Source organism: Sphaerodactylus townsendi, linkage group LG03 (assembly GCF_021028975.2).
Source record: "Sphaerodactylus townsendi isolate TG3544 linkage group LG03, MPM_Stown_v2.3, whole genome shotgun sequence".
NCBI classification, from domain to species: domain Eukaryota; kingdom Metazoa; phylum Chordata; class Lepidosauria; order Squamata; family Sphaerodactylidae; genus Sphaerodactylus; species Sphaerodactylus townsendi.
In genome coordinates, this window is record NC_059427.1 from 122,274,373 (window position 1) to 122,287,524 (window position 13,152).

The 13,152-nt window shown below is 42.5% G+C and overlaps 1 protein-coding gene across 2 annotated transcripts in view; it reads right to left on the minus strand.

Moving 5' to 3' along the window:
• Nucleotides 1-3,988: 3,988 nt before the first annotated feature.
• TMEM104 (transmembrane protein 104) overlaps nt 3,989-13,152 on the minus strand; it is an 83,290-nt gene continuing 74,126 nt past the window's right edge. For both annotated transcript variants that reach the window (XM_048491798.1, XM_048491797.1), the window contains one exon: nt 3,989-5,931. In XM_048491798.1, the coding sequence (XP_048347755.1) occupies nt 5,171-5,931 (761 nt within the window). In that variant the 3' untranslated portion in view covers nt 3,989-5,170. The remainder of the gene's footprint in view (nt 5,932-13,152) is intronic.

Consider the following 13,152-nt stretch of genomic DNA (forward strand, 5'->3'; position numbering starts at 1 on the left):
AAAATCCTTACACTCAGAAAAAATCCCATGAGTAGAGGTATTAAACCTATGAGTCTGGCAGGTGGGACCAAGTGAACTGTCAGACCTACACGGAGTATTAGTAGAATTGACTAGGGATTGGGTCCATTAACCTCCACTTAGATTGGACACTTTCCTACAGCACTCTTACGGGCTACAGCAGTGGTGGCGAACCTATGGCACGGGTGCCAGAGGTGGCACTCAGAGCCCTCTCTGTGGGCACGCGCAAACAGAGTGCCCCCCCCCCCCCATCTAGGCTGGCCTGGGCCGCTGGGCTCGATTATTAGCATTAAACTAAGACCAAGTCTTGGGGACGCAGTGTAGGTAACCCTGTTAAGTGCTGTTAAACCCCATTAATTTTCATTCAAAGAACAAAAGCGCAGTCCTTTACCTGGGTGTAAGCTCGGTTGCTGGTAATAGGGCTTGCTTCTGAGTAAACCCTCCTAGGGTCATGATTCACCCGTTGGAAGAGATGCATGGTTGCTTCAAAGCAAAGCCACCGACTACCACCAAGCTTACTTCTGAGTAACGCACGCTTCGGAGCCAACCGTTTTTTCTAAACAAAAACCTCAGTATTCAGGTTAAATTGCCGTGTTGGCACTTTGCAATAAATAAGTGGGTTTTGGGTTGCAGTTTGGGCACTCGGTCTCAAAAAGGTTCACCATCACTGGGCTACAGTATAACTAGGACAAAAATCCGGGTGATCACCAAAGCTTCCTCTCTAAGACCTCTTCTAAAAATCTCTCTCTAACCTGAGACCCTTACCAACCATCACCCTTTACCCCTCATGTTTTTTTTGAAGTGTGGAAACACAGACTTCAACTCTTACTTCAGATTTGCAGTCCTGTTCTCCTATCAATCCCCCACTGCCCTTTGATCCTGCAAGGAGAAAGAGCTTGTAGGTGATAGAAAGAGAAGGCAGAAATGGTTTATTTCCATCGTAAAAAAGGTTTCTTTTAATATTTTAACATAAATCAAGCTGTTTTATGACGATAATAAATTTGCTGGAGGAAACTTCATTTGCTGCCTTAGGCAGCAAAATGATTCAATTTGTTTAGGTGTTTTTTTTTTGGTGCGAGGAAATGTAATTGGGATGGGTTAAGAATGGCTGTTTTAATTGAGTTTTCAGAAAACACCTAGTGGTAAAGGAAGGAGGCAGTAGAATAATACAGGGGGACAAGAGAAGGGAAAATATGCTCCATGAGCTGCTGCCAGCTCTGGCTACCGCTGTTGCTCTTCCTCCCCACTGCGGCTCCTGTCAACTGATCCATCACCAAAAACCAATTCAAAATACTCTCTTTTAATGTACACAGGAAAAGGCCAAACCGCAACAGATGCATAATGTGCCTTTACTTCTTTATGCCCTTCTGAAAAATAATTACATAGAGGGACTTGGTGAGACCACGGTGCAGCAAAAAGCCAGAAAAAATGTTACATTATAACAGCCAATTAAAAATATCATCTAATGTCAAACCAGATGGGGAAAGATATCAACCACTGCATCACATTCAGCTAGAATGAGTCCTGGAACCTACTCCCACCCTCAGACTCTTCTTGCAATCAAGTGGAAACACACACACACGCGTGTGCGCACACCCACACACATCCTTGATTCACACTGGCCTGAATAGCTGTGGAATTTTTTTACAGCAGATTTTGAAAATGTCTCCTTTATTTTAGTGATTCCACCAGGAACTGAGGCAGATTCTTCTGCTGTTTACATCTGGGGAGTTACTTCTTTGCTAACTACAAGGACATAAGGAAGTAAGCTCTTGAGGGTGTGTGGTAGTTAGGGAAGGCATGAGTATCAAGGCATTTCAAAAGCTTTTTTCCTGTTCATGGGAAGAAAAATCCATCTCTCTTACTGTGATGTTTGTTTTGAAATCTGAGGACAAGAAATAGCAATTTCACATTTCATTACCTTTTGGGGTCACATTTAAAAGAAGGGTTTGTGATTCTAAAGTGAAAAGGCATGAAATGCAACAGACAATGAGGCTCTAGGAAAAGATGGCAGAAAAATCTTTGGTTGTGGGCAGCAGTTGCAGCCTTTCAAACTGCTGTGTAACATCAATGTTAACCTCCCAGAACAAGCTTATGGTGTGTCCACTCCTCCACCTGAGTGGCGGTGGCTTATCTGGTGAACCAGATGTACTCCTACATTCCTGCTGGGTGACCTTGGGCTAGTCACAGTTCTTTGGAACTCTCTCAGCTCCAACTACCTCACAAGGTGTCTGTTGTGAGGAGAGGAAGGGAAAGGAGCTTGTAAGCCACCTTGAGTCTCCTTACAGAAGAGAAAGGTGGAATATAAATCCAAACTCTTCTTATTCTTTCTGCTGCTGCTTCACATGTAGTGCTTCCAGACAATACTTGGTGCAACACATAAATACACAGCAGACCCTACTTAAGGAAGGTTATAGGGAGGAACAAAAGGGATGGGGAAAAGGAAAAAAACCCTTTGTCGAGTGGGAATGAAGACAAGTACAAAGAGACAGGTTAGTTCCTATGAGGCAAACTTGTGAGAAATTCAGTGAACCTTACAGAAATGGATGTTAGACCTATATCATATGCCAGACAAAAAATTGAAGAAGACTGCAGTAACACAATTTTCATCCATTACAAGGCTATTTCTGGGGTGTATGTATTCTGCTGTCAAAATACCAATTCTGATCCTACCAATGTCTGTCTCATACAGCACAAGGACAGACTGGACTAGTAAATGACCACTCTGTCATGGCCATCTGTGACCTGCCCAGCTCACTATCTGACAGTCTCGTAACAATTAGGAGGAAAAGTGACAGAAGCAAGTGATAAACCATTGCTCTACTTGCGCTTCCATTTCATCTGGACTCTGGCCCGGTCTTCCATAACCTGCAATATTTGCTCGGCTATCTGCAAACTCTCAGGGCTGCATAGGTGACTTTGATGCACCATCAACAGCTGCCAACTGCAGCTTTAGATCAAGAGGTGAGAGGTTTTATTGAGCTTGGAACAAGCCCCCCCCCCCCAATCAAGTCGGCAAATCCAGCTTCATGTAACATACCAAAGGCACTTTATTTTTGAGCTGAGTTCAGTTACTCCTATAGGAGAGAAAAGGTAGATATGAATCCAAACTCTTCTTCTTGAAGTTGCTGAGGTTTATTTCTTGACACAGTATCTACCAACTTGATTGTTTCTGTAGCAAAATCAATTCTGCTTGATACTGTCCGGAAAATTATGCTTGATCACAATTTTGATTTCAAAAATGTCCAACACCCCTGAATTATGTAGATCACAATGGTAAAAAGTCACATATAATATCACAGCTGTACTGGACTAAGAGACCAGAATATAATCCGTGCTCTGGAATTGCTTTAAACATAGCTTAAATATATTTATAGGCAAAAGAGTGAAACATTTGTGATCTAGGACTCCTTCCAAACCCCTCAATCTGCTAATTTACTTTTGCAATTTCACCACAAAATGGTGAAGAACTTCTTTTCAATGTTCTGTGCATGATAAGGAGGCTGGAGATCTGATCCATACATGAGATGGAGGAATGCTGAACCACCACCACCACCACCACCCCGCCCATCTTCAGGTAACTTTCTCCCACCTAGGCTCCCTTCAGAAATCGGAACCTGGTGAGAAAAAAGTGATTGGCAGAAGGGGCTGTAGGAAAACATGACAACAGTGAGGGGGGAGGAAGCAGTTTTGCACTCACATCTCTTTTTTTCTTAAAATCATTCCCCAGCTATTATCTTGAGATGTGACTGAGAAGATCCAGGTTTATATCATGTGTCATCTGAGTTATGTGTACAGTAAAGTAGACAGCTTAGACAAGGTGGAGACAAGATGGGTGTTTTTCTTTATATTCCCTGAACATGAAAGCAGGTGTGGGGGGCTGAGTTTTTTACAATGGAATTCAGGTGTCTTGAGAATTCAGAGAGCATTAGATGGACATTATATCCAGACAAAAGACACAAAACAGTGGTTTTAGGAGTGACTTTCTCTTAGCCACCATGATTTTATTCTCTCTGGTTACATTTGCATATAATTATTCTGCATCAATACATGGTTGAAGTCCAACATCTGGCAATACCCAGCTAAGGAGCTTAGAAACAAGTCCATGCACTCTACGAATGCTTTTATATATTACTTGTCCAGCAAGTAATTGGCACTTCCATGTCCATACAGTAACTGTGACAGCTTCTGCCTGCCCTGCTGCCCTCGCAACTGGTATGAAATGAAAGACTGTCGCAATGGTTGAGGCGATACAGCTGCACAAAAGAACTGTGGAAAACAGTTTTCCCTCTTATTCCTCATGAAGCAAGGGCTCAGCGGTTCTTAGCAGCGCTTGCCTCGCACCAAACACATGGTATACCAGCAACTAAGGACAGGAAATCAGAGACTGGAAAACACAGAAGTCATGAGAAAAATAAACATAGTTGTGATCTTTTCAGATTTAGAGCCATAAAAGCTTCTGGGAAACCAGAAACCACATTCCACACAACAAAGGAAAAATTTAAGCTGAAAAGGCAGTCACAAAAAAAAGGAAATAAATACTGAGGACAAATGGTAACTGCTCAAGTACCATTGGGCAGTCAGGAAGATGGTCCCATTGGCTGTTTTCCTCTTGCATCCTCTACAGTTTAGGTTGGCCTGCTCATTCTGGAAAATGTCAGCTCTTGTGATCCCCCCCCCCCCATTTTTACTGAAAATATAAGCAGAAGAAGGAATCACTGCTTGCTCGATTCACTGGCTGCTTGCTCGATTCACTAGCAGCAATAATGGTCTTCTGCATTATCCATGGAGATGTATATCCAACAGCCCCTTGATGAATCAAGCACAGAGAGGAAGACATTCCACAGGGGAATCTCTGATCAAGGCAAAAACAAAACAAGAAAACAAAAAAGAGCCAGACACTGGAAAAGCGCACCAGCCTGGTGAAATGCTCAAAGCCACAGCTTTGTATGATGGCTGGGAACGTTAAAAGCAATTGAACAGGAGCCCTGCACCCAAAACTGACAAGGTCAGCATCCAGCTCCAGTCTCACCCTTAAGAATGTGTTAGCAGAGTGTTTATTAAAAGTTCATACTGGGTGCCAGGCCAAGGGATCTCCAAAGCCACCTTGAAGTTTCTGCAGGACAAGCAGTACTACTGTTTTGTTTCATCATCAGATTTGTGTTTCACTCAAAATAATATTTGCAGTTACAAAGAGAAAGCAAAAAAGACCCCAGAGGAGCACAAACCCAATCCAGAATGTATGCCGGAAGGGGGACAAATGTTTATTGAGTGTGCCACTTCCAAAAACCAGCTGAGTGTCTTTTCGGCTACAATATGCTAAGAAAGCAGGGATGATGTATTGAATCCCGTTCCCGGCATAGGCCCCAGTAATCCCCACTAAGGACTCTAAATCATGAGTGAAGAAAGCCACAAGGATGGGGGGAATTAGAGTAATAACTGGGAAAAAAATCCTATCTACTACCCATGGGTAGGTTCCCCCTTCGCGGTGAAAAAGGGTCTTCCAGTTGTTTTTCAGAGTCACAGCAATGATAGGAAAATTAGTGCTGATGGTGAACACCGGAAAAAGGCCAAGGAAGTAGCGCAGGAAGGCATAAGGGACTATCTGACTACCGGTGAAGGTGAGTGTGTACATGTCCATGATAGTATCATTGCGGAAGCAGTAGATAGCAGTGAAGGACAGGAGGCTGTAAAACCCCAGAATTAAGATGTAATCCAGCAGGACCAACTTGTTCACGTGCTTCTTCTTGGAGATGGGAGTGATGAGGGAAGGCAAGGAGTGCTGGCACATAAAGGAATAAACACACACTCCAAACAGGTTGCGGATCCCCGAGAGCTGTGCCAGAGGAGGATGGCCTTCCCCTTGGCCCTTGGCAATGCGGATGAGGGCGAGAATTATCATGACAACAAATGCTGGAAGATAAGAAGGATGGGGTAGATAGGGGAGAGAGAGAGAGAACATGGTTAAGTAAGAGCAGCAGCTAGGCTCCCTAAAATATATATATTTCCACAGTAATCTCTTTGCGGGATCTCTCGGCAAGTCTATAGCTCAAGAGATAAAGAAAATGCACTTTTCTGGAGTAAGAGGTATTACGTACAAAAGGTCAGCTTCACGATGGAGCCATCAAGTTGCTAGGTCCATGCCAGGCTGGACACAGGGTTGGGCGAGTTACACGTGGAAGCAAGCATGGCTATCTTTAAAGTAGCTTTATTTAGATATTACACTATCTCAGAAGAGCCTGAGTCTCTGGAAATGGCCTTGATCTATCACAGCTCCTGCCAGAGTACTATAAGAAAAAAAACCCAGCTGTACCATATTTGAACTCAACACCTTGTTACCGCAGGGTTCTTGGACTCAGATGAACTGCCCTAGAAACATGAACAGCTTTGGCAAAAAGGTCATTTGAAAGATTTCTTTTGGATGCCGAACACACAAAACTGATGTTTATTCCATTTGGTTTTTAATAACTTTTGCTGGACAAGGACAACCCTGTATTTTACCCAAGTGTTTGCACTGGCTTCTGTAAAATTGAGAGTATGTATAAAGAACACATGGTAACAGTCAAACAGTCTGCCTATGGCCATTCTAAAATGGCAGGAGGGGGAAGTATGGCAGGAAGTGAAAATACATTACTGAACACTGGATTTGAAGGCACCAACAAGGATGAAGATCTGATTCTTTACCCTTAAAAGTACCAGACAGAGCAACCATGAAACTTAATGAACTAGCCATTTGAAAGTTTTGTTTTTGCAATTATGAACAATACAACAAACTCAACTTCAGGCATGCCCAAGAGGCTTGGAAATAGACAGCAGGATGTTTAAGGTTTCTTCCTTCAAACATAAGCTTACTATGCTATAATAAGCCATACTAGTTTGTTTTGGTGCAGGGTGTGTGTGTGGAATTTCAACAAAGCTGAATACATTAAGCTGATAAACGCTAGTTCTTTATTCAGCTTTTATCAGCTGCTTCCTATGGCCCTGTCCTCATACTCCATACAAGGAAACTAAACTTTGAAAATTCACCTTGCTTCCCCCCCACCCCATGAAGCCCAATTGCAATGCTTCAAATTTTAATTCCCCCTGCCTTCTAACTTATTTTGGCTGTGTCTCTGGTGGGTATCCAGGTGTGCTCTGCAGGACTGACAAATGCTCCCCCTTTGATGCATTGCTGAGAGGCAGCACAAATCGCCTCGCCTTTTTGCTGCCCTGTGGTTGCCAGGGCAACAAGAGGGAGGCATTCTTGACAAATAGGAACGCTTGGCAGAGCTTCCCTATTTGGCCAATGGCTACCATGCATTTTGCAATTGCATGGGGGCCTATGCTTCTGCCGCCTAGAACCTCTAAAGGGGAAGGGTGGAAGTGGAAGGAAGAACATGAGAGTGGCTAATGGGGTTTCAGCATAGGGACAATACTGCTTTTTGGCCGATCATAGAAGGTTCCCCTCCGCCCCCCCAGATTACTTTCCACTTTTTTTGTGCTTGCATGACTGTTTCAGCACACTCCATTCTGATCCACGCAGGTTTACAAGAATTCAGGGCAAAGCTTGGCTTTAGCTCCTCCCCCATCTGGGTTTCTTCTGGCGCTTCAACTAGGCTATACCCCTTGGATTACCAACCTGCCTGAGCTAGATTCCTGCCTACCACCTGGAGGAGAAGACTTTGAAGGGCTTGAAATAAATGTCGATTCAAAGAGAGGATGCCATTGCAGTTAGCCACTTATCAGACCTGTTCTGTATCAGCCCAGAAAAGACGCTGACACAATCTACCCTTATTATGGGATTGCATCTAGGAGAAAAGATGAGACTAGAGATACATTCAAGTACACTGTGTACAGCTCTCTCCTCGGATGGAAGAAATTAACTTCACTCAGTGCAGCCAGTCATCCAGAACTACAAGGTCACTTATTGTACCCAGGGTCACATATGCTTCCCAGCATTCAGCACACAATCTTAGATCTACAAAAGCTGTCAAATCTCTTAGTAAATAGATTTAACAAGTCAAAGACTATTTTCTTGTACACTTTATCATCCGAGTACTGACATGTTCACCATTACTGATAGCCAAGTCCTCTAGAAATACTTTATTTCAAGGACTCTGATCCTTAAATGTTTAAGCTAAAAGCAGCAAGGACTGTCAGATTTATACGGGGCTCCTATTAGTAGTATGTTATCTTTTTATCTACTGGAATGCATGGAAGAGAACACCCATGGAACCTATTTTTTTTTCCTGAACTGCTTAGCTACCACCACTACTACCCAGCAGATTTTTCTGCTTCCTATAAACTGAATTACTTTGAGGCAAAACGCCATGGTATCATTTTACAAGGACATCTGAACTTCTAATAACAAAAAAAAGGTAACCTCACAAAAAACAAACCAATCTGAATTATCACTGCACTTTCTAGTCCTACAAGTGGTACCCAACATTTCATTAAAAGAATACATTTTACCATATGTGACATCATTTAGAATGTGTATTTTAAATGGTAGTCTGAAAAATTATTATGTATAAAAGCCCCCTAAAGCAGTTAGCCTGTAACAATGAAGTAGCTGTTTATGTACATACCTGTGCCTGTGACCTAGAAGATGGGGGTGGGGGGGGGGGGGAATTCTTATACAAGCTTTCAAAACCTTAAAAATCCACAGTGACTAAATGGAGTTCTGCATGATACTTAATGCAGCCTTGTAGGATACGGTCACTGATTCAGGGAGATCTTTAAGCACTATTTATACTTTGTACCCCAAAATCAGACATGACTGATTATCTGGATCCATTCAAACACGAATTCTGCAGCAGGATGGGAGCCACTACTCCATGAATTCTTCCTATGCCATTCTGAAAATCGGCAGTATTGATTCTAAGAAAATGCACAATGCAATCATGCACAAGCTGCAGAGGCCTCTGAGGTGACCACTTCCTAATAGAAGGGATGCCTGCCATGTAAGTGGTATCTTGCACTCCCAACTGGGCTTCAGTGAGGGGTGGGTGAGAAAAAGTGGAGGAAGGAATCTGGAATAATCAGGATGGGAATTGCATGCAGTCCACAAACTATAAGCAGCTTTTCCCAAATTCCTCTATCAAAGCATAGGAAGAGACCCCTTATCAGGAACAGCTTTGACTATGGGAACAGGAGTACAGTTTGGGAGTTTAGACAAAGCAACCAAGCAAAGTATGAAAGTGTTGCTATGAAATCAGCTGATAATATACAGGTATTCCTGGCTAAACATATTGTCAAGGGCTTTCACGGCTGGAGTCAAGTGGGTTTTGTGGATTTTCTGGGCTGTGTGGCTGTGGTCAGGTACTTTATGCTCCTCATGTTTCGCCTGCATCCATGACTGGCATCGCAATGACATACCTCTGAGGATGTCAGTCATAGATGCGGGCAAAATGTTAGGAGCAAAAGCTACCAGATCACAGCCTGGAAAACCCACAGCGGCCAGTATTCCTGGCTAGTTTGCCAAATAAATCTAACAAAGCCCACTCCCAGAAAGAGCTTTAATGTATGAGACCAGTGGCTATCACAGGTCTTTGTACCCAACAGCAATTAAGTTCAGATGCTCAAGGGAGAAGTATCCAACCCCTATGTCACTTCTGGTCTCTAGCAGGCTGTGCTGCAGATGTATTCTAAGCAGAAGGATGAAATGCATTATACAAGATAGATTATATAAAAAGCAAGATCAGTCGAGAAGAACTGGCAAAGTGCTATAATTAATTTATAGAACATTCTTAATTTGCAAATTCCTTCACAGCTTTTGAGTTCATCCTCACCACAACCCTGTGAGATAGGGTCATTATTCTTATCGCACTAGGGGTTGAGATGGTGTCCTCCTCAATGACAGAACATGAGTTCACAGTCGAAGAGGGAAAATAGCGTCCACTGCGCGTTTCACATCTAACTCCACCAACTAGACCACACAGGGGTTCACTGCATATAGCCTGCCTTTGGCTGATGCTATTTGAAGCAGGTGCAAAATGTTTCTCAGCCCTGTTATTCCTGAGAATCTCCTTGCTTTTCTGTTTAGAGAGACCAAGCACTGTATAAATAATTTGGAAACCGTTCCTTACAAGACCCCTCTCTTGCTCCCAAGTGATTAACAGCAAACTTGTAACATACACCAGCAAAGTTGCCAAGTCCTCTAAAACTTAGAAGAGAACTGTGAACTTTGACAGTCTGGCAATAATCACAGAGGCAGACAGAGACAGAAGAGACAGCTGTGAAGAAAGACCTAGCAAAATTTCTCTCAGGAAATGCAAAGCAAAGATACATAACTTTCTCTCTTTGGGGAGAAGAATTTGATATGTGGTGCTCAACCCTGTATCTCTACCATGACTTAACTATATTCAAATGTAAGACCTCTGTGCCTCTTTCCATGCTCAAGAAGGAATCAGTAAATCTTGCCCATCTCTGCTCATTCAAGGGTGAAGATCTGATCTATTTCCTTCACCAAATTCCCTTATCAGATAGAGACTGCATATTTAACCAGTTCCATCCCATAACATAAGAGCATATCCAATCGTATGAAAGGCAAGCCGTATTGGTGATGACTCACTTATTCCCCAGAAGGCCATGGGAAAAGGTCTGAAGAGGGGAAAGGTTGGAGAAAGCTGGGTGGCGCATGTATGATGCTTCTTGCCAGGTACCAGGGGCTGCGGCAGTCTTTGATTTGCCAGAGAAGGATTGAGCATGAGCAGAAAAGGGGAAAGAATAACAGAACCAAAAAGTGGAGTGGAGGAACAAGGACATGGGGAAAGAAAGTCTAACCCAATCACTCCCTTGCCCACTGCTCAGCTCCTCCCATATCTTAGCAATTTTTTCATTCATCAGTCCAATGGAATCCTGGTCTTTGAATACAAAAGCATGGCGGGGGGCACAGAGTGGTTTCTCCAGTATAAGCCCCTCTCTTTTGGGGCAAAGCAACTATTAACTTGATTTTTTACAACATGTGGCATTCTTGATTGGAATGGGGTCTTGACTCAAGGTCTCTGATAAATAATGATGGTTGCTCAATCATTGGGTTTTTTTTAAAAAAGAAAACCAATTTGTAATTTTACATTCATATGTGTATTTTTCCCAAATAAAATAACAAGTTCTCAGAGAATACGTCCAATGCTCTCACTCTTCCAGATGAACCATCATTACCAGCCAATGGTGCAGACTTGTATGAATAATATGACCAAATTTGTAAAGCATACGAGTAGGAACCAAAACAGCTTTCATTCTTTGCCTTTCCCTCTCCGTTCCAAAGCAGATATGGATAAGAGAAATTCTGCAAGCAACTCAGAGGTCTTGCGAGGAAAAAAACATCTGCCTAATCAACTTGACCCAGAATACACTGATTTTAGAGAAGAGGACAACGGGAACTGCTGGGAACTGCTCTTATGGCCAGATGTGAAATGAATATGCATGAGTTTATATCCAAACACTGGTACTGAGGGAAAGCCTGAAAGCCTGGGGATATTAAAAATTCCATTTGTGACAGAAAGATAAGGACATGGAGCTGCGAGGGAATGGGCGAAGTTAATCTAGACTTTTCAAGCTCGTCAAGTATTGTGTGGCAGAACATGATAGACTTTTCCTGAATGAGTACCAGAAGACAAAAAGTATAAGCCCAGGAAGACATCAGACTACTGCAAGGAACTCAAAATTATCAGTAGGATCAGAAATACCAAAGGATGTTACAAAGCGTTCAGAATTGGCCAATGCTGGACCTGATCATTTTTGTTGCACATTCATTTTTGTGAATGTTTATGCTTTAAGGTTCTCCATTCTGCCAGTAAAAAAAAAACTTGCTTAGAGTAATACAGTGTCATAAATGAATGGCATTTGTCTGTATTTATGCAAGTGGAATATAAATGCAGTATTTGTGTTACTGTGCAGCCCAGAAATATGAACAGGCTCCTGGGGAATTTCACTGATCCAAGAATCCAGTGGCTGACATTCTGACAAAGCTAATATACTCAACTATCTCAATGCTGACTTTAAATTCTTTTTTTCCCCCCTTAACACTATTGTTCTACTTCGGGAAATGTTTCAGCAACTCTTGAGACCAGTTCTAGGTTTCTGAAAGAGAACACAGTCAAAGAGTTGCTCTGTAGTTATAATTCAACAATACATTTATAGTTAAATAGTCTCTCTTTTCCCCAGCTGTTCAGCTCTTGTAGCTTTGCCAGGGCCAGAAGCCATGATTAATATCATCAAATGTCACTAATATGCACAGAACACACCTTATTTTAGTAGTCATCTCTCCAAAAAAATCCAATGGAGATCATAGTACGAAATCCCACAAGAGTCTACTAATGCAAAGGGAGGATCCCAAGCCCCATTGCTCCCCTCAACCAATTTACGGCCATTTGTTTAAACAAGCCCTGTGCTAAGAGTTTTGACACATTTGTGGCAGAGCTATCCATCAGCTCTAGCTGATGGCATGACTGAGCTTTCTTTTCCAAAGCAGAGAATCAATATGCCAGTGCATAATGATAACGAATCACCCACTTACAATAAATCCCCTCTTTGCTTCATTCCTCGTGGAAAAAGCAGCAGAATAGATTCTTAGTGAAAGGAAGCTCCTGGAGGCTTCCAGGAGAAGGAGAAGACTGCAGTCTCCCTGGGGCAAATGCCCTTTGGAGATCCTTCAGGGAGAGTTTGCTCCTCTGGTAGTTATGTGCACTCACACAAGCTGTTGCCTATCTTCCACAAATAAGTAACAGCTGCATGCAATATTAACATGATGGCATAGAATCTCTAGAGTTGAAATTCTCTAATCATCACCGAACGGAGAAGGCTCCAGCTCAGAATCAAGATGGAAGCCAACAGAGGAAACAGATAACATGAAAATTAGGGTTCAAATCAGCATCAGGGTCTGAAAACTTTTAAGATTGTTTGTTATACATTTATCTAATTAAAATCTGCTCTAAATATAGAATCAAATGATTTTAAAACACTTCATCCAGCTTCTCTTGAAAGTTGACAAAACATGTTGAGAAAAACTGAGACAAATTAAACTACAATGGCACACCTTTCTGGTTTTGTACCACAGAAAATGGATTACAGTTGTCCCTTCCACATCGCTGGAGTCTGGGGCGCAGTATCCCCGCAATGTGGAGGACAGTAAAATTGTGAGCAGTGGGGCTG